Genomic DNA, 19,815 nt, shown 5'->3' with positions numbered 1-19,815 from the left:
GTCTGCAGCAGGGTAGTTCAGACTCTGATTATCCAAGTAAAGGAATATATTCGATTACCATTGATGTAGCTGCTGCACACTGACCGTGAAAAGGTCAGAGACTTGCTGTGGGTGGCCTTCATGGTGTGCTTCTTGAGTTAATTGAATTACATGTAAAGTATTCTGATATAAGGCAGTGCCAAAAAGACATTAGTGTCTCCAAAAAGTACTGCGCTGCTGTGTGTTTTTTAAAAATTAATCCAAATTTGAATGTGGTGTGGAATATTTTGTTTGATTTATAGTTCCAGTAATTGGATGAGTGCATGCTTTCCCATTTGAACATTTGGCTTCTGCTTTTATAAATAGGAAATGCACTGACCCCTGATTACTGATGACTAAGCTAATTTTTGTCTTTATGTTAGCTGTTCTTAAGTTTTCTGACGAGCGTCTGTTGTCTGGCATTTGCACAGAACTTGTAACATTGTCCTTTTACCTCCCCAATGATACAGATGACATACATATCTGTCGTTTGACATTGACTGTCTGATTGGGAAATCTCACTGTACTCAATTTTCATAAATCACTAGCTCCAAAATAACCTCAAAATTGTCTGCATTAGATATAAAATGCAAGGAAATGGAAAGAACACATTATGTGATGGAACACTTTGGTAGGTCACTAAAATAACATAACACAAGTTGAATGCTGCACTGTATCTATCTTGCACTGTACCAAATTTAGGAGTGTTCCATGCAGCAAGGTGCAAGGTCCATGCCATCCTGGACTGTTGTGCAATTAGTTTTGTAAGTTCATTGCAATAATACTGCAGGAATTGTATAAGCCAAACCCAAGTTGACCATCACCAGTTATTTTTTTTCAGATTCTTTTTCACAATACAGCCTCTTAATTGCATGGCCAAAACTGAGAATTTGCTAATTGGGAATCAGTAGTACAAATCATTTAACATGGACAAAACCCACAATGAAAATAACTCTAACTTCTTCAGTCCAGAATTCTTGGGGCCAAGTCATTTCTGGATTTTGGAATTTTTTGGATAATAGAATGACATTATAATGCCTAACAGTGGTGTAGTCCAGCACCTCTAACCAGCGACAGTCCCATGGCTCCCCCCAAGCACCGCCAACTCTCCCCAAGCCTGAGAAGCTTGTCGCCGCTGCCGTGGAACTACAGTTCCTGGCAGGCTGCAGCCTCTCTGAAGTCTTTTGTGCATGCATCAGCCAGGAACTGGTCAGCACGTGCACAGTTTGCCTTCTATCATTCCTTCGGCTGAGGAACGGCCTTGTACGCATGCACAGAAAAAAAAGCCTTAAGGGGCCCAAACCCCAGCCAAAAGGTGCGAAACTACATGTCAGGTGACCTAAGCAGGAGTGCCATTACAGAGGAGGTGGGACTGAGCAGGACACAGCAAGGAGGACAGGAAAAAGGTCCCAGAACTTCAAGGAGAAAAGTTAAAGAAAGCTCCAATTTAAAGAAAGAGCTGCAAAGAGAGCAGACTGGAAGAAAACTGGGCCTGAAAGAAGCTATGAAGATCTGAGGAGGCAGCTGAAGGTTGGTGACTTCTAACTGCAGGCCTTTGGAGCAGTGGTGTTTTGCCTGACACAGCCAAAAGTGTGCCTGAAAAGTGAAGCTTGAGTGTGCGTGCAGATGCAGGCAGTGGCATAGTGGTATTGTCGCTGGACTAGTAATCCAAAGACCCAGGGTAATGCTCTGGGGACCCGGGTTCGAATTCCGCCCACGAATTCAATAAAAAGCTGGGATTAAAAGTCTAACGATGACCATGAAACCATTGTCGATTGTTGTAAAAACCCATCTGGCTCACCAATGTCCTTTAGGGAATGAAATCTGCTGTCCTTACCCGGCCTGGCCTACATGTGACTCCAGACCCACAGCAGTGTGATTGACTCTTAATTGCCTCTGAGCAAGGGCAGTTCGGGATGGGCAATAAGTGCTGGCCTAACCAGTGACGCCCACATCCCATGAATGAATTTTTTAAATGTTGCAGAAGGTGAGATTGAACAACGTGCAAAAATTACTTTACGTTTCCAGCGCCGCCGCATTGCGCACCAGTCATCGCCTGTTTAGTGTCTACATTTTATTTTTCCCGGCGCATGGCCCTCGATGCCTTCAAGTGGCAGGTTAACAACTTATGAAATAAAACAGCCTAAAATCCATTGGCCTACTCAGTACTTAGTGCCATCCTGAAGGGAGAAAGCAATTCTGACTGATGCCTAACAGCTGCCCACAGGAAGCAGGACAATTTCTAAGATCTCCAAGCCCAAGAGCCTGCCATGCGCGTAATTGGGGGAAACAACAAACAAACCTTCAAAACTGTCTAATAGCAGCACAATGACCACGAAACAAAAAAAAAATCACTTTTTCTCTATGAAAGGAGGTTAAGAGAGTAAAGAACGTTCAAGTACTCTCACACTGAGTGATGATGGAGGGAAGAGCTCCAGTGCTGCGGCTACCTCAGAGTCAGAGTCAACCACACGGTGTACATCTGAAACTGAGCTTGGTACAGGGGCAGGGCTGTATCCCTGTGCAGATGTACAGACAGAGGAATTCTGGGAAGAAGGAAAAAAGAGACATATCCTTGGCTAGATTGTAAGGATGAAAAACTTGGGTGTAAAGTGTGTACAAATATTAATTTATCACTTTTCACACCCAAGGGATTGATACTTTAGAATGAATGGCATCTGTACCAAGTGACATACAGTGGATCCAGCTGGAGTGCACATTAAAATTTTCTTGAGAGGAGGTGGTGGGTAGGGAATTGTAGAAGACAAACTGTCGAAAACTTGCATCGCTGCACAACAAGTCGCTGAAAAAGCAGAGCAAGACACTCTTTCCCTGAATGGCAATATGAACAAAGTTGAGTTTTTAGGACAATGCTGCTTTCAGTGTGATTTTTGTTTTTTGTGACAATCCACAAATTCTCAATTACTGGATTTAGTTTCACAAGTTAACATGGTTTGAGTTGAACTCGCCATCTCCAAACTGCGATTCTTAGAAATTCTTTCATCTTTAACATCTCGTATGCAGCTCCCAACCTTTTCCAGTTGGATTTCATTAACATGGAAGAAGCCTAAAAATAATTAAGCCAAGAAACGTAAGAGCCATGTTTTTATTATGTCACACTTTTGGTTTCAAATGATTATTTTAACAAAAAGTATCATTGTGTTCTCAATAAACCCATTCAAATGGTATACTTATGTGCAACAGCATAGTAGCACAAATGCCTTTGGTTCAAAGAACTGGTTTTATGGTTGTGACTATTATTTGTTTCTAATGTAACTGAGACGATAAGTTATTCTGAATGTGTTATTGAGAAATCATTTTTTATCATGAGAATCAGTAGCTGAAAAAATGTTCTTAATTCTACGCATCTTAAGTTAAAGTTTATTTTATAGATGACTTTACTCGCAAAATTATAGCTTTAAAAAGTCAAAAAATGTGATATTCAGAGTTGGGTGTATTTTAATGCCATTTTTTCCATTGATACATAAATTCAATACATGTATTTTATTTACTATATATACAGAATACACATTCTATCAAAGACACTTGGCAATTTGCAACGTATTTGGTTTTGAAATGCCTAATTTTCATCTTGCATCTCCCAATGCTTTTTTATTTTGGGCAAATCTTTCTAAGAAGGCTCTTCAGGTGGGAAAGGTTACCAACATTAGGCACTGATCTAGTGCCTTAATCACAACATTCCACTCAAGATTGCAAACTTGTTTGTTTCAAGGGGACAGAAGGAGTAACGTTTTGCTCAACATATAAACATCTTTGCATAAGTCAGTAAGCCACCCCCAAAGTTCAGCACACTGTCAAGCCCCCAGATGTGTGAGGGGCTTTCCCAAGTTGGATTGACTTCTGACACCAGAGTTTGCTCAACATCAACTTCTATTAATATAGCGCCTTTAAAGTAGTAGAACTTTCTCAGTTATTATCAAAGTTTGACACTGAGCAGCATAAGGAGATATTAGAGCAGATGACCAAAGCTTGGTCGAAGAGGTGTGTTTTAAAAGGAACATCTTAAAGAAGGAAAGAGAGGTGGAGCGGTTCCAGGGCTTTCCTCAAGTGGAAACTGCTTTGCATTAATACAAAAATGGCAGTATAATTGTTTTCTGTTGTTTCAGTTAAGAATTTTTAAGTAAAAGTCATTTACTTAAAATTAATGCTTGTAACAGGCTATTTTTAGACAACCTATTCATTCAAAATGGAATTTTAATAGCTATATGTTGAGTCTTTTAAAAAGTGAGCAAAGAGTTACAAGTTGCAGAATATAAAACATATCATTTTTAAGGTAAATGCAAAAAAGTAACAAATGTTATGTTTGACCAACGGAATTAAAACAAAACTTGTCACTACTGAAATTAAAAAGAACAATGCAGGAATCAATTAGGTAATTATTTGCATAATTAGATTAATTAAAAGATGCAAATCGCTTTGATAGAAATCAGCAAGATAGAAAATGGTTTCTTTAAGAGAGCATGATACTTAATTGAAATTGCACCGAAGTACTCAGACTGTACAGAGAAGCATGAATATGTTAAATAGTTTTGTCCCTTTATTAATTCTGAGATAAACTGTTGGGATTCCCCAGGAAGCTTAGTTACCCTGGAGGCTATTCTGTGTCAAAAAAGACTGGTTTGTCGTAAGACATACACACAGTAGTTCATCCGCATGATGAAAAACACATGTCACTTTAGTTTGGCAGTGAAATCAGTCCTATGCTGGAATCTGCTTTCAGAAATCAAATCTATAGTCTGAAGGACTTTTATATCAGCCTAGATTTAGCAATTTCACTACCAACCTTGTTATTTGAGAGCCTCTGAGAGTGATATTTATATCTAGGAACCATGACATGATGTAGAAAGCAACTAACTAAGCTGCGTAGTCAGATGAGAGCACAGATACTTGTCCTACAATAGATTAGCATTTACTTAGCAAAGGAATAAAAGACAATGGTATTGCATTCAGGAGTTTTCAAAATGGACCATTATACTATATTGAATACTGCTTGAGGGGTTAAAGTCATAAAAATAAAATTGAACATGAAGGTACACAATTCATTAAGAATTTCCTTGGGTATTCTCTCGTTTTCAAAGGCTTTTTGAAAATAATGTGACCAGTGAGGAGTAAAGAGATGAGAATTAATGTGTATTTCTTTGTTGCAATATTAAGTTTCCTTTGTCACAGTTTAGAGTACCGTTTGAGTGCTCATGTTTCATTTCAATACAATATTCAAGGTTGCAGCAACCATAATCATTTATTTAACCAGTTAGATGTTTGCTATATGAGAAATGTCTTCAAATATTGATATAAATTTAATTTTCTTATCATTTTTTTCTACTTCCTCTCATATGTTTTTGCTGTAGCAAGATATTTCTTACATTTCACTGTTGCTTTAATTCTTTTCTCAGATTGTTTGAAGGATCTTTACCCAAGAAAGCTGAAAAACTTAAAACTCTTTTCTGCTATTTCAGAAAAGTCACAGAAAAAAGTAAGCTCATACTAAGAATAAGCATTAATAGTTTTTCACTAAATGTCTACAAGAAAAGATCTAAAGCTTTCATGAATGCACTATTTGAAATTCTATAGGTCCTGTGAAAGGGCATCACATAAAATAGACTGAAGTTCAAGTGTGTGGTGCCATACAGTAATGAAACATGGACTCATATTCTTGATTCTGCACCTCTGAAATTCTGATCTTAGCCAATATGTGAAGGTAGCAAACAGAAGTCAGGATTGTCACCATAGGCGGGAAGGGAAAATAGTTAGCATTTGTTTGCCTGCTTCCCCCCCACCCCACCCATGCACTTCTCACTCCTTATTTATAGAGAGGTGTTGTTGGAGGCCTGAGAGCACTGTGCTGTGCTGCAAAAGCCATTAGGGCAAAGTAAGAACTGTACAGAATTTTCCAGCATAAAATTTACCATATAAGTTTCAGGAAAAAAGTAAAGCTGTCATAGTTTTACAACTAATCTTCTGATTGTAAAAAAAAAATTTAAAATATTTTCAGTGAAGTGAAGCAAAAATGTAGCCTGGAGCACTCATAACTCTTTCTTAGCTTCTAGAAATTCTAAATTCTATTACACAAGACATGTTACCTACTCTGATGTGGATGTGAATGATTAAAGTGGTTTTGCTTTCTGCAGAACTAGCCCTTTGATATCCCTTGGAGGCAGATCAATGCATCAAATTAGAAATCTAAAGTCAGCTTGAAGATGGGAGTTAAAATAGAAATCTGACCTCCCACCTAACAAAGTGTTCAGTCTTTGCTTTATTTATTAAGACATATTGGAGAAATCATAATTATTATTTGATACAACTTGTATTTTGATATAACTATTAAAAGTCATCTGGACATCAAGTGATGGGAGGTGTATTTGGAAAGTCTCCTAAATTGCAGTTAGAAAACGAGATTTTGAGGATACTTTTGAAGGAAGTGTGGGAATGCAAGAACGAAGTATGAAAGGGTCACTCCTACAGGTTAGGTTTTGCAGTGCAACAGATTACAAACTAACTCCTCACTCACCACAAGCAGCTACTCATGTTAGTAAAAGATGGCAGGTCCTCCCACAAAATTCAAAAAGCACAGCTCTTTGATTTAGCAACCTGAAGCAGCAAAAAGTGCTTTTTTAAAAAGAAAATTATGAGATTGTGTTGGTTTGAACTTCATAGGTGGAGGAAGTGACATCATCGACAACATCTCACAGTTGCAGGAAATAATATTGTTGGGACCACACAAAAAAATGAATCATTTGTGCAACCAATATTTTTCAGGAAGTGACAATAGAATGTCACTTTTCTTTCTGGAAAAAGGTGTTAATTTTGTTTTGAGATCAATCATCCTCTTGAAAAATGGAATGGTGCCAAGCTCCAGCTTCTTCTGACACATGCACAGGAGAATTTTTCAATCATTTGCAAACTTTCTCTCAAATATACCAGTTAAATTAATTCTCACCATTGAATTACAATACTGTCCATTTGCCCTAGCTGCAAGAAGTAAATTTTTAGTGGGCCGTAAGTAACTATTTAGAAGCCCTATGGAGTCCCTTGGTACACTGAAGGTAGCACAAAATCTGCCAGAAGATTGTCTCAGAGACTTGTACCATGGAAGCTAAACTCTGGATAAACCTGTTGTGAAAGAATTGCAGATTTGACAACTGTAGCTTGCCTTGTTGATGCTGCATGAGAACCCTGACATTGACAGTTGGGATTCATTTCCCATGCTGTAACAATTGCATGATTGATTTTTTTTTAAGCATTTTGCTTTTGAAGAGGTATGTAAGACATCAGTTAGGGTAATCACATTGTCACCAGGCATTTTGCTTAAATTAGAATCTGCCACAGACATCTAACTGGGTTCATTAGTGTCAGCCACTCCCTTGAGCAATCTGGCCACCTGCTTCTTATGGAAGCTTATTCCTACTGCCCTACTAATGCCTAGTGTGGTTATGGGAACCAGGAGTGTAGCAATGACATTTCCCTGTGTTCTGGATCTGTGTTCTGCATGTACTCCTTCAGTATCTTTGTACAGACTGAGAAGTTTGGTTTGAATTGTAAGCTGCTTTATTCCACAGTAGGTAAAACACATAGAACAATGAAATTGATGAGTCATTTCATATAATTGATAGTATTTCTATTCAGGTACTGTTACAAAACCAAATAACATGAGTGCTTGCTCATCCACCCTCATGGGTCATTTAAATTGAAAGAAAACTTGAAAGCACAATTACCCTGTTCCTTGCCCTAGCGCAATTTGCTTCCCTTGCAGCCTTCAGCTGTTCACCTGGCTCAGTCCATAGCACCCTCGCCTTTGAATCAGAAGGTTGTGGGTTCATGTCCCACTCCCGGAAACCAAGAACTGTGATTGTACTCAAAAGAGTTGCAATCTGTGACTGTTGATAACTCGAAAGAATTTGAGGTGTCAGCTGTGGCTCAGTTCATAGCACCCTCGCCTTTGAATCAGAGGGTTGTGGGTTCATGTCCCACTCCTGGAAACCAAGAACTGTGATTGTACTTGAAAGAGTTGCAATCTGTGACTATTGATAACTCGAAAGAGTTTCCTCTTACTGTTTGTGTTATAATTTTAAAAGCCTTTCTCTCAGAACCTATCATGATGAAACAAAGATTCAAATACCCAGGTATAAAGTATCCTCCTGAATAACCAGATGTGGCTCGTGAATTGTTTACCAGAGAGAGCTTCCTGATTCCTACCGGAACCTGAGTGTCTTTTAACACCACTGTGTTAGCCAATGAGTTGGAGTCAGGGTGGGACCTATAGCAAAGCAGAGTATATTTGAAAAGGGTCTCTACAAACTATAGAAAACAAAACTCCCGTCTGAAACTACAGCAACCTCTCTGGATAAGAGCAAAGCGCAGTCAGTGGAGGATAGTTACATAATACCAATTATGTATGCAAAATCAATCCCAGTCAATTTACAAGAATGCAGGTGTGATTGATTGATTTCCAATCACTTCCATTCTTTATGTAGCATATCTATACACACTCAGAATATAAGCCATCTTGAAAGTTAACCCCTTTTGTTTCAAAGAAACTCCTTAATCTATCTCATGTGTATGTCTTTTCTGGGAGAAAACAACCAAATAATTCCAAAATGTGACATCATAGTCATAGAGGTCTACGGCACAGAAAAAGGCCCTTCAGCCCATCGAGTCTGCACCAGTCAAAAAATTACCTAACTATTCTAATCCCATTTTCCAACACTAGACCCATAGCCTTTTATGCCACGGCATTGCAAGTGCACATCCAAATACTTCTTAAATGTTATGAGGATCTCTGCCTCGACCACCCTTTCCGGCAGTGAGTTCCAGATTACCACCTCCCTCTGGGTGAAAAAATTCTTCCTCACATCCCCTCTAAACCCCCTGCCCCTTACCATAAACCTATGCCCACTGGTTATTAATCCCTCCACCAAGGTAAAAAGTTCCTTCCTGTCTACCCTATCAATGCCCCTCATAATTTTATACACCTGAATCATGTCCCCCTTCAATCTCCTCTGCTCCAGGGAAAATAACCCCAGTCTATCCAATCTCTCCTCATAACTAAAACTCTCCAGCCCAGGCAACATCCTGGTAAATCTCCTCTGCACTCTCTCTTGCGCAATCACATCCTTCCTATAATGCGGATTCCAGAACTGCACGCAATACTCTAGCTGTGGCCTAACCAGAGTTTTATATAGCTCTAGCATAACCTCCCTGCTCTTATATTCTATGCCTTGGCTAATAAAGGCAAGTATTCTACATGCCTTCTTAACCACCTTATCTACCTGTCCCGCTATCTTAAGGGACCGGTGGACGTGCACACCAAGGTCCCTCTGATCCTCGGTACTTCCCAGGGCCCTACCATTCATCGTGTATTCCCGTGCCTTGTTTGTCCTGCCCAAGTGCATCACCTCATACTTATCCGGATTCAATTCCATTTGCCACTGATCAGCCCATCTGACCAGCACGTCTATATCCTCCTGTAATCTAAGACTATCCTCCTCACTATTTACCACCCCACCAATTTTTGTGTCATCCACGAACTTACTGATGAACCCTCTTAGATTCAAGTCTAAATCATTTATATATACCACAAACAGCAAGGGACCCAACACTGATCCCTGTGGAACCCCACTGGACACAGGCATCCAGTCTCAAAAACACCCCTCAACCATCACCCTTTGCTTCCTGCCACTCAGCCAATTCTGGATCCAATTTGCCAAATTGCCTTGGATCCCAGGGGCTCTTCCCTTCATTATCAACCTTCCATGCGGGACCTTATCAAAAGCCTTGCTGAAGTCCAAGTAGACTACATCAAATGCATTGCCCTCATCTACACACCTGGTCACTTCTTTGAAAAATTCAATCAAATTAATCAGACATGACCTCCCCTTAACAAAACCATGCTGACTGTCCTTGATTAATCCCTGCCTCTCCAAGTGTAGATTAATTCTGTCCCTCAGAATTGCTTCCAATAGTTTCCCCACCACTGAAGTTAGACTGACTGGCCTGTAGTTCCCTGGTTTATCCCTTCCTCCCTCCTTGAATAACAGTACCACATTAGCTGTCCTCCAGTCCTCTGGCATCTCTCCTGTGGCCAGAGAGGTATTGAAAATTATTGCCAGTGCCCCTGCTATCTCCTCCCTTGCCTCACTCAACAGCCTGGGATGTATTTCATCCGGGCCTGGAGATTTGTCTACTTTTAAGCCTGCCAGACCACTTAGAACCTCCTCCCTTTCTAAGCTGATTTCTTCAATTATATCACAGTCCTTCTGCCTGATTTTCATACCCACGCCGTTCCTCTCACTTGTGAACACCGACACAAAGTATTCATTTAGAACCCTACCTACGTCTTCTGGCTCCTCACACAAATTACCACGATGGCCCTTAATGGGCCCTACTCTTTCCCTAGTTATCCTCTTACTCTTAATGTACTTGTAAAATAACTTTGGATTTTCCTTTATTTTATCGGCCAATGTTTTTTCATGCTCCCTTTTTGTTCTCCTAATTTCCTTTTTAAGTTCCCCCCTCATATTCTATACTCCTCTAGGGCTTCTGCTGTTTTGAGCCCTCGGTATCTGCCATAAGCCTCCCTTTTTCTCTTTATCTAATCCTGTATATCCCTTGACATCCTGGATTTGTTGGTCCCACCCATTATCTTTACTGGAATACGTTGGCCCTGTACTCTCCCTGTTTCCTTCTTGAATGAGTCCCGCTGCTCTGACGCAGATTTACCTAAAAGTAGCTGTTCCCAGTCCACTCTGGCCAAATCATATCTGATCTTATTAAAATCGACCTTCCCCCAATTTAGAACTCTGATTTCTGGCCCATCCTTGATGTTTTCTAGAACAACCTTGAATCTTATGGAGTTATGATCGCTATCTGCAAAATGCTCCCCCACTGATACCTCTACCACTTGCCCGACTTCGTTCCCTAAAATTAAGTCCAGGACCGCCCTCCTTTCAAGGAAGCTGTACAGCTTGTCAAGCTATACTGGACTCTACTTTGGCTCTACATAGGTAGTATGTAGCTATCCCCCACAGTGTCATATCCTACACCTGAAGGTTGCTCTGGTGATTACCCAATTCCCTGCAGACATGAAGAGAAAAAAAATTGGATGGCCATGGGGAAAGGACAGAGAAGTGGGGCTAACGGATTTGCTGCTGCAGAGAGCTAACGGAGACATTACAGGCCGAGTGGCCTCTTTCTATACTTCGACCATTCTGTGATTCTACAGCTAAATATGTATATTCAGCATTTCTTGAAAAGGGTAATTCATCTAAGTGTGATGAGATTTTTCTGCCAAGTCAATATTGTAATAAATGTAACATTTTGTTATAAATAGTTAAAACAAGACATTTTATCACAATAGTTAGAGGTGTGTTTATTATTTTGGATGCCTCTGTCTTTTATTAATTTCTTTCCTTTTTTGTCTTAGAACCCACTGGCCTAGTAACATTTCAGAGACAGTGTCTACACAAGTTTCCTGAATGGGAAAGGTAAGAAAACTCCACTGACCTGTATTAGGGTTTAATTTATCCAGGTAGCATTAACTTCAGAGCAGTTACCAGTATGTAGTTATGATATTTTACTTGGTCGTTGCTGTGTTTGGTGTGGATCTGTTGAAAATGATTGAGTTGCCAATAGCATGTAGAACTTGTACACTTAACTTCTGCCACTTAGACCAAACCTTTCGGCAGACTTCATGTCTGTGAGCAGAAATGTTCATACCATCCAAGGTGAAAGCTCAGTGTATTGCATTGCCTGCACTTATATCAAGTCGCACGTGTTGGTTGTCACTTTCTAGCTCACAGAATGTTTGTCATTGCCTAGTTTTTTGTCACAGCATAGTTTTAATGTTAATAAAATAGTACAATAGTTTATTTCAAAAGCAAATACTTGGATGCTAGAAAACTGAAATAAAATCAAAAAATGCTCGAAATATTCAGCAGGTTAAGCTGCCTCTGTTCTGATGATAGGTCATTGACCTGAAATGTTAACTCTGTAACTCACTCCACAATAGTTTATTTTCCTTGTCAGTAGATTTAAAAACTAATTTAACAAGAAATTAAAATGAAAATAACTAGTTACCAGTTAATCACAGATAAAATATGTAACTTTTAAAAGACTTCATTACTTACTAATGTTGTAACTTGGTACTGAAATCAAGATCTCAAAAAAGTAAGCAGATATTAAATCTGAATCTTGCAAGAAAGTTTTTATCCAAACTAGCATTGCAGATTGATATGGCCATGTGGCTGTTAGTGCTTAATAAATGGATAGCCTAAGGATGTATTTTTAAAGTTTATTTCAGAATAATGTAACTATAAGTAGGCACCCAAAGACCCAACATCCCAGTCCTCCCGGCACTAGCAGAGAGTGCAGTTTGATTCAGTAAAGTCCAAAGGAAATAGATTCCTTCAAGGTTCTGTTGCAAGTGTGAGTTATGAAGCACAAACACTCACATCAACTGAAAGGCCTCAAAGAACATCATACAAAGAATGGGATTGCTAAATAATAAGCAAAGAAAGCCAGTCAAAATCTATAAATTGCTGTAGTGCATCTGACGAGAAAAGCTCATGGTATGCGTTGAAATAACTTCTGTTATACTGCGTTAATGCTGTTGGTGAAATACTTTTATGCCTTTAGCTTGAGGGTAGCTTGTTAATATTCTACTTCAGGATATGTTGCACTATGATGTAATTGACATTTGTTTAATACATTAGAAGTCTAGAGGGACAGTCAAACAGATCTAGTGTAACTTCACCCTTTTGAAAGGTCAAGTTTTACTAAACAAAATCTACCCTTTTCTATGCTGCTTGGAAGAAGCGCAAGTACCTCAGTGTCATTGCTACCAAGTAGTAAGGCATGGGTTCTCACCTTAGGTTGCTAGCTGGAGAGCCCTAAATCTCAGTGGGGTGAATAGGAGAGGATCCAAGCACAGACACAGCTGTCATGCAAAGTTATAGAAATTAGTCAGTGACCAACTTGCATCATTCTCTTTGAGCTTTCATCATTTAGATTAGAAATGTCATTGAGAGAGGCCTAGGACCAGGTTATAGCCTTAAAGAATTGGTACAGTGTGGCCTACAAAGAGTAGCAATTTGCTTATATATTACATAATTACATTCAACACTTAAGATGAAATTATAGCCATCTTGGTGCAGTTCTCTTGGTTATGAAAATAAAAATCATTGCGTTATTAATCTATTTTACTGAGACAGAACCCAATTTTGGCTTCTTTATTTGTAGTTTTTTTTTTCCTTTGGGTGCGTGCCCCAATGGTGCAAATAATTTGCATGTTTCCGAGATTTGCTTCTTCGTATACATGTGCTGCACCTTTCACCCAACATCTTCAAGAATTTGAATTTTCACTTATTTAATTTCCAGGCAAAATATTATTGCTTAGAAAACAGCATTATTCCTGAACTTTTAAACATCTTAACTAAGAATTGTGGAGGTGGCACGATGGCGCAGTAGTAAGCGCTGCTGCCTCATAGCTCCAGGGACCCAGGTTCAATCTTGACCTCTGGTGTCTGTCCGTGTGGAGTTGGCACATTCTCCCCGTGTCTGCGTGGGTTTCCATTGGGTGCTCCGGTTTCTTCCCGCCATTCAAAGACGGGTGGTTAGATGGATTGGCTATGGTAAAAAATGGTCCCCCAGTGTGTGTGTGCCCTGTGATGGACTGGCGTCCCGTCCTGGGTGTACCCCGTCTAGCACCCATTGCCTGTCTGGATAGGCTCCGACGCCCTGTGACTCTGAATTGTATGAAGTGGTTCTGCTAAAGTGAGTGAGTGAACTAAGAAATGTGATCTCTTAAATGCAAAAACGTCATAATTGAAAGCATGTGCAGACACACACACATGCTGGGAGATAATGTGTATGATTAGGGACCTGTTCTGAATATTCTTTGAAAACCTGGCGCTTGACTACAATAGTTTACTGGTTATTTAAACAGATGCCTAATAATTTATATCAAAAGCTTTCTTTGGACAGACCTTGGAAGATTAAAAAAAAAATACTCTTTTGCCCAAGAAGTACCACCCCTTCCAACAGATGTCTGTGAAAATATTAAATTAACTACAGGTATAAAGTAACATAATAATCAAGCTCAATGATGTCCATTAATTTGCAAAAATAACACACTGTCAAATTTGTTCCAAAATACAAGCTAAAAGTCCTAAAAATAAACTCAATTTCATCTCATCTACCATTATAAATGATCAGGGCAGTTAATACAGTGCATATCACTTGGCGTAAATTCGTATAACCTCATTTTCTGAGAGTAATATCAGGCCGACTCTTCCATGAAGAGGCAATCACCATTGGATTGCCATTCTGCTTTAGACTGGAGCTCCACATTTCTCATCAGACTTCGAACCCGGGCCTGTTGAGAAATGTGGAGCGTAGGTGCTCCTGGAGTCCTTCAGTGTAGTGGAGGACCATCAGGGGAACTGAAGCCACGCCTCCTTTTTACAGCACTAGCTGCCATATCCTGGTAAGATTAAATGTCCCAGCCTTTATCATTGTTTTTAAAGAACAAGACAAAATGGTGGTAATTTTGCCCTCCCATCTGGGTTAACATCTGGAATATACAAGCAGTCAGGCTTTACTGTTAGTTTGGGCCCTAATTGCAAGTTTATTTTCATTGGTAGTGGCCAGTAAATTTGCTGCAAAGCATTGCCGGTGAAAATTCATACGTTGAGCAATGAAGATGCTCATTGCCATGAATGTAATTTGCCTATAACTTCATGAATTGCAAAAGCTGTATCCTAACACAGCTCAGACAGTTTGTCATGGTTCAAAGTTTGAGGTTCAGAGTTCTGCAGGACTTTATTTTTCTTACTGTGACAAACTTCCATTTTCTTTCAAGGAGGTTGTTTATTCATGTTTGATTAAATTGACTTGATACTTGAATTTTTGTGGCTCCATTTTAGTAGACAGATACATACAACACAAGGTGTAAATACTTGGACCAGTAGATTTGTACAGGTATATTTAGACATGTTGCAAATTTTGCAGTAAAAAAGAAAACGAGATAAACAACAATATGATTAGGCCCTTATTTGCTTGTATTACTTTAATGATGAGCTTGACTTCAGGACTAAGCTTTTGTCACCTGTTTACACTGTTCGTGATTAGATTTTTACAATTTTGATGATTAAGTTAATCATTTGGAAGCTTTTTATTGCCTTTAGAAAAATTTGTCTAGTTTTTAAAGAAGTAATTTCTATTCAATTTCATGTATGTGGACTGGTAATCTTCATCAGCTTTGAAAGATATAATTTGAGATGGAAAAGAAACATATCAATGTATTAATAAGTTAGCCAAAAAAAATTGAGTTCCAAAGGGAGTTAATTTACTTTTTTTGCTATAAATTGCAGTCACTACCAATAAAACATCAGGCAAGGATATATAGCAGTTTTAAACCAGAATACAGGTCATCAAATTAGTTGAATATTCTAGAACAATGTTGAAATAAATATCCAACATAAATTTCAAAAATACATTAGTGTCGATGTAAACCAGTTGTATAAATTAGATTTATTTAATTGCAATGTTTTTGTTTCCAGGTCCACAAAGAAGCTGACCAGGCTACACATCACATGTGAAGGAACAATTGAAGACAATGGGCATGGCATGCTACAGGTATGAGCAGAACAAATGATTAAAGAAAGCCATGAAAATTGGCTGATAACCAAAACTACATTGATCATTGTCTTTCTTAATCCAACCTATAACAGAGGAATGCTGTACAGGTAAAACAAAATAGTAAAACAATATTTGTCTTCTAATTGACATTTTAATGAATTTAGAGAATAATATTTAAAATACTTGATTGCAATTAGAAGGGCTTTACAGTGGCATATTGTAGAAAAGTTTCATATTGGAATCAATTTTTCCTACATAAAAGTAGTCACAGTATTTTCAAAGTAATTTTCAGTGTTTTGATGCATTTTAACATGCTGAGATACTATAGAATTACAAGCATTATTACAATTTCCTAGGCAGCCTGGAGCCAGGGGTCAACAAACATAGAGTTCATGGTCTTTTCTGCAAGCTTTTGCATCATGCCAAGTCACATACTTCAGCCATTGTATTGCATAAAAGCCCCATCAACTTGTGTTTCCATGGTATTCCCACATTGGTGAATGGGTCTGCTCCTATTTCCAGAGGTAAATGAGAGCAATCCAAAGCCATAATTTAGAATTCCAACCAGCCAAGCTGGAAGTATTGAATGCTTGCAGAGTTGGACTTTTTATTGTGCTGTAATATTACTTTTTAAAATTTTCCTAAGCAGCCTAGTCCATAGCAGTAAGCTGAGAAATACCCATCATCAACATTATTTCAGCAAGTGGCGATTAACTTTGCACTTAAGCTTGTACGTGCAAGGGTTATATACCAGGTACTCATAGCATCAGGGATAAAACTCTACAGCTAATCAAAGCATTGTTGAGGCTTTATTAGTATTTTCTGAAGGGTTTCTGCATGAATGTAGAATGCATCTGCCTCAGCTCTCAAGTTCCTGGTATTAATACACAGCTTTGTCTCAAACATTAGCAACTCTTGTTGTGCTGCTCCACTAATAATCATGTGCAAGAATCCACCCACAGCACTTTTCGATTGAAGATACCGTGTAGAGAGCAACTCGAATTTGAAATTGATTGATTAATGTTTGCGAGCTCAGGCTCCCAAGTTGCTTCTTATAACCCTTTTCTGCTTATTACATGGCAGCAGATCAGTGCACCCAGAGACTAATTTTTAAATTGACAGGATAGCCTTTCCCAAGAGCATGCTGATAGATTATTAGTGCAGCTTGAATGCTGTCCCAGTTGCCTGTGGCTTGTGGTCAGTTTATAGGTCTACCAGCAACTGCACTAAGTGTGCTGTTTGTGCTTCTCTGTGAAGTTCACTATCCACTAAGACAAAACTCAAAGGCTGCTGTCAACTTTATGACCAGGTGAGTTCAAATAGCTCCCTTCTTTGCCCTCCCCTTGTTTAACCATAACAGGTTTGTTTGTTTGTTTGAAAAGGATACACTTACCAATTTAGTGAGTATTTAACTATTTATGTGCTGTGATCACAATAGAACCAATAAGACGAGTTTTCTTGAGTTTAACAAAGAAAGAGGTTAGCTTTATTATACTTAAACTGATCAAAGTAAAATAATGAAACATGCTCTGACTTTCTCATGCACACGCTTGAAGTTCTCACACACACACATACACAGATACAGATTATAGAATGGGGAAGGATCGGTTGGCCAAGTTGGAGCCCATAAAAAAAGTAAAAGAGTATACAGTCTGTAATTTGGTGACTTAGTTGGCTTCAGGCTGAATTCAGTGTTCTGAATGCTTCCAATTTAAAGATGTAGACAACTGAGTTGGTGGTTGAAATCTCAAGGCCTCATTTTTTTTATTGGGGGATGGGTTTGGGCAGAAGAGAGATGGAATAGCAAACAGCTGATTATGTTGTGCCTGATTCTAACGAAGCAAGGGAGATGTGTCTAATTGGATAATGCACAGACATGTGACACTAGTAAGCTCAACCAAATGTAATTGAGTGAATAAAGGTTGCTTAACCATAAAGCACTACTGGGGAGAATGTACAATCTCCATACACCCTGGGGATTAACTTCCTTCAGAACAATTCAAAATAGTTCTCAGTCTAGCAGCCTTTCTGCAACATTAAAAGCGATGAGCTTTTAATAGGCATTACCTTAAAAGTCTTAAGAATTTCCAATGTTTGATTATAATTACAGACTCGTCACCCTTGAGAAACAGTTATTTCAAAAAGCAAAATGATAAAGGAAATAAATGAACATGAATAAAATTAAAGATTTGATTTTTTTTAGCCCACCTGGTTTAATATTGTGATTGAAAATGGAGAATGAAAAGTGCTTCTGCAGTTGCCGAGGGACACAGTTAGATTAGCATCTGAATAATGCAATGCCTTTTAAAAGTGCATTCTGCTTGTTGCAAATTGGAATGAATTACAGGTACATGAAGATGCTGGTGGTCATTGAGAAAGTCTACTTAAAATCCTGGCCCTGAGGCAGCTTCTATCATTTCTCCACTTCATTTTAACATGCTTGAAGGAGCTGCAATGGCAGCTGTCATCTGACAAGTCAGAGACCAGAGCAAAGCTCTGATGGGATCATAGCCTCATCTCAACTCTCTCCTTTTTTCTGTTGAATTTACAAAGAGCTTTTAAAGGACCCTGTGGCTTTCAACATGACAGCGTCAGAATTGATTTACAGAAGTTCAAATTTAATCTGAAACTCAGAAGTGTGATTTAGCCAATTAACCCTTACAGTCTTAAGCTTAGAGCCTTTATTGATTTGGTATTAAATTTGAGACAGATTTCTTTTTGATATTCTATTTCTTCAGAGCGGCATACTAGTGCTCGAGAGAGTAACAGAATGTGAGGTACTGTGTGGTCCTTCCTACTTTCAAATTCCCAAGCTCAGTTGTACCACATGGTATTTTCACACAAAAGAGGACAGAACTGTGCATTAGGATGGAAAGCAGAATTGGCAGAATTCTGGCGCCAGTTTCCAGTCCATTGAACATTATGTGTAATCATGCAGCCTTTTAATGTATTTTGAGAAATATGTTTCCCTTTCTTCCTCCTCCTGAAGGCATTGATTTTTGCTGGAGCATATTTGTCATGTAGCCCTATTTACAGATCCTTCACAAAAATTTGCTTTTAAAATTGTGAATTGGAAAACCTGCACCTTACAAAACAATGCTGAAGTTCAGTTACGTATAATAATAGATATCTATGGCAACCTTGAAATAAACAAAACAAATAAGAACATTTTTACAGGAAAATTTAAATTCTACTTTTTATTGATAGGCTTCAATCTTATTCTATATTAAATGCTGTTCACAATGTAACTGGGCAGTAAATAACAAAGGCTTTCAGCCTTTATTCTATTGCTGGTTTAATTATAGTAGAGAGATAGATACACTGGTAATTTAATTGAAATGTTGAAACAACTTTAGTAGTTTGGAAATCTGGCCACAGTGATTAGCTATGTCATGAAGTATTTTGCTACTTTCCCATTTCTGACTCTCCTGGTACAATGACCTGGCTTTGTGACCGGTCTCCAAATCTCTGTGCTTCTCTGAAACCTCAGAGGGGTGTGCTGGTGGTTCAGGGTGATGCGAGAAAAATGTGACAATGTGTGCTGCTGGTTTTTTTGTAAAAAAACAACCATTGAATGTGCTTCAGGGAAAGGAACCTGCAAGTTAACTGTTGAATTTATCATCCTTTTAAACTGTGTTGAATACTCCTTTCATAAGCAAGATTCAGTAATCTGTGTGTATAGTCCTAATTGACATGCTCTGGCATAAATCATTAATGTGCAAGTAACCAACCTAATTAGTGTTTTAATGTGAATATTTAAGTGAAACATAGGATTGTAGCAGTCAAAAAAGAAAATATGCTATGAAATGAGCGTATTTGCCTTACTTATTTGTTCAAAGTAAGTAATGAGGTAAAACCTATTTTTTATTGATCAGTATAAATATTAATGAATACTCTAATTGAAGGTCATTTAAATTGTCGGACAGCTTAGCTTACAGTGCTGTACCTGTCACATGATATATGTGAAACCTCCAATGCATAACGTTCATTTTTCTGCATAAACGTGATCTGTTTCTGTATTTTGTTTATACATATTTTTGTCGTATGTGCATTCAGACTTTGAAAAACAAAATTGATGTAGTTGAACTGTGGGTTGGGTGAACATAATTACAGCGTTGGAAAATATTTCCAGACAGTAAGTGC

General features: G+C 38.5%; 1 protein-coding gene across 2 annotated transcripts in view; it reads left to right on the top strand.

The window, feature by feature from the left end:
* parga (poly (ADP-ribose) glycohydrolase a) overlaps window positions 1-19,815 on the top strand; it is a 178,697-nt gene that overhangs the window by 107,960 nt on the left and 50,922 nt on the right. For both annotated transcript variants that reach the window (XM_078530846.1, XM_078530845.1), the window contains exons 10-12: window positions 5,433-5,512; window positions 11,459-11,519; window positions 15,594-15,669. In XM_078530846.1, coding sequence (XP_078386972.1) covers window positions 5,433-5,512; window positions 11,459-11,519; window positions 15,594-15,669 — 217 coding nt within the window. The remainder of the gene's footprint in view (window positions 1-5,432; window positions 5,513-11,458; window positions 11,520-15,593; window positions 15,670-19,815) is intronic.

Source organism: Cetorhinus maximus, chromosome 27, assembly GCF_964194155.1.
Source record: "Cetorhinus maximus chromosome 27, sCetMax3.hap1.1, whole genome shotgun sequence".
Classification (NCBI taxonomy): domain Eukaryota; kingdom Metazoa; phylum Chordata; class Chondrichthyes; order Lamniformes; family Cetorhinidae; genus Cetorhinus; species Cetorhinus maximus.
The sequence above is the reverse complement of the archived record's forward strand: the minus strand, read 5'-3'. Positions and strand labels throughout refer to the sequence as shown.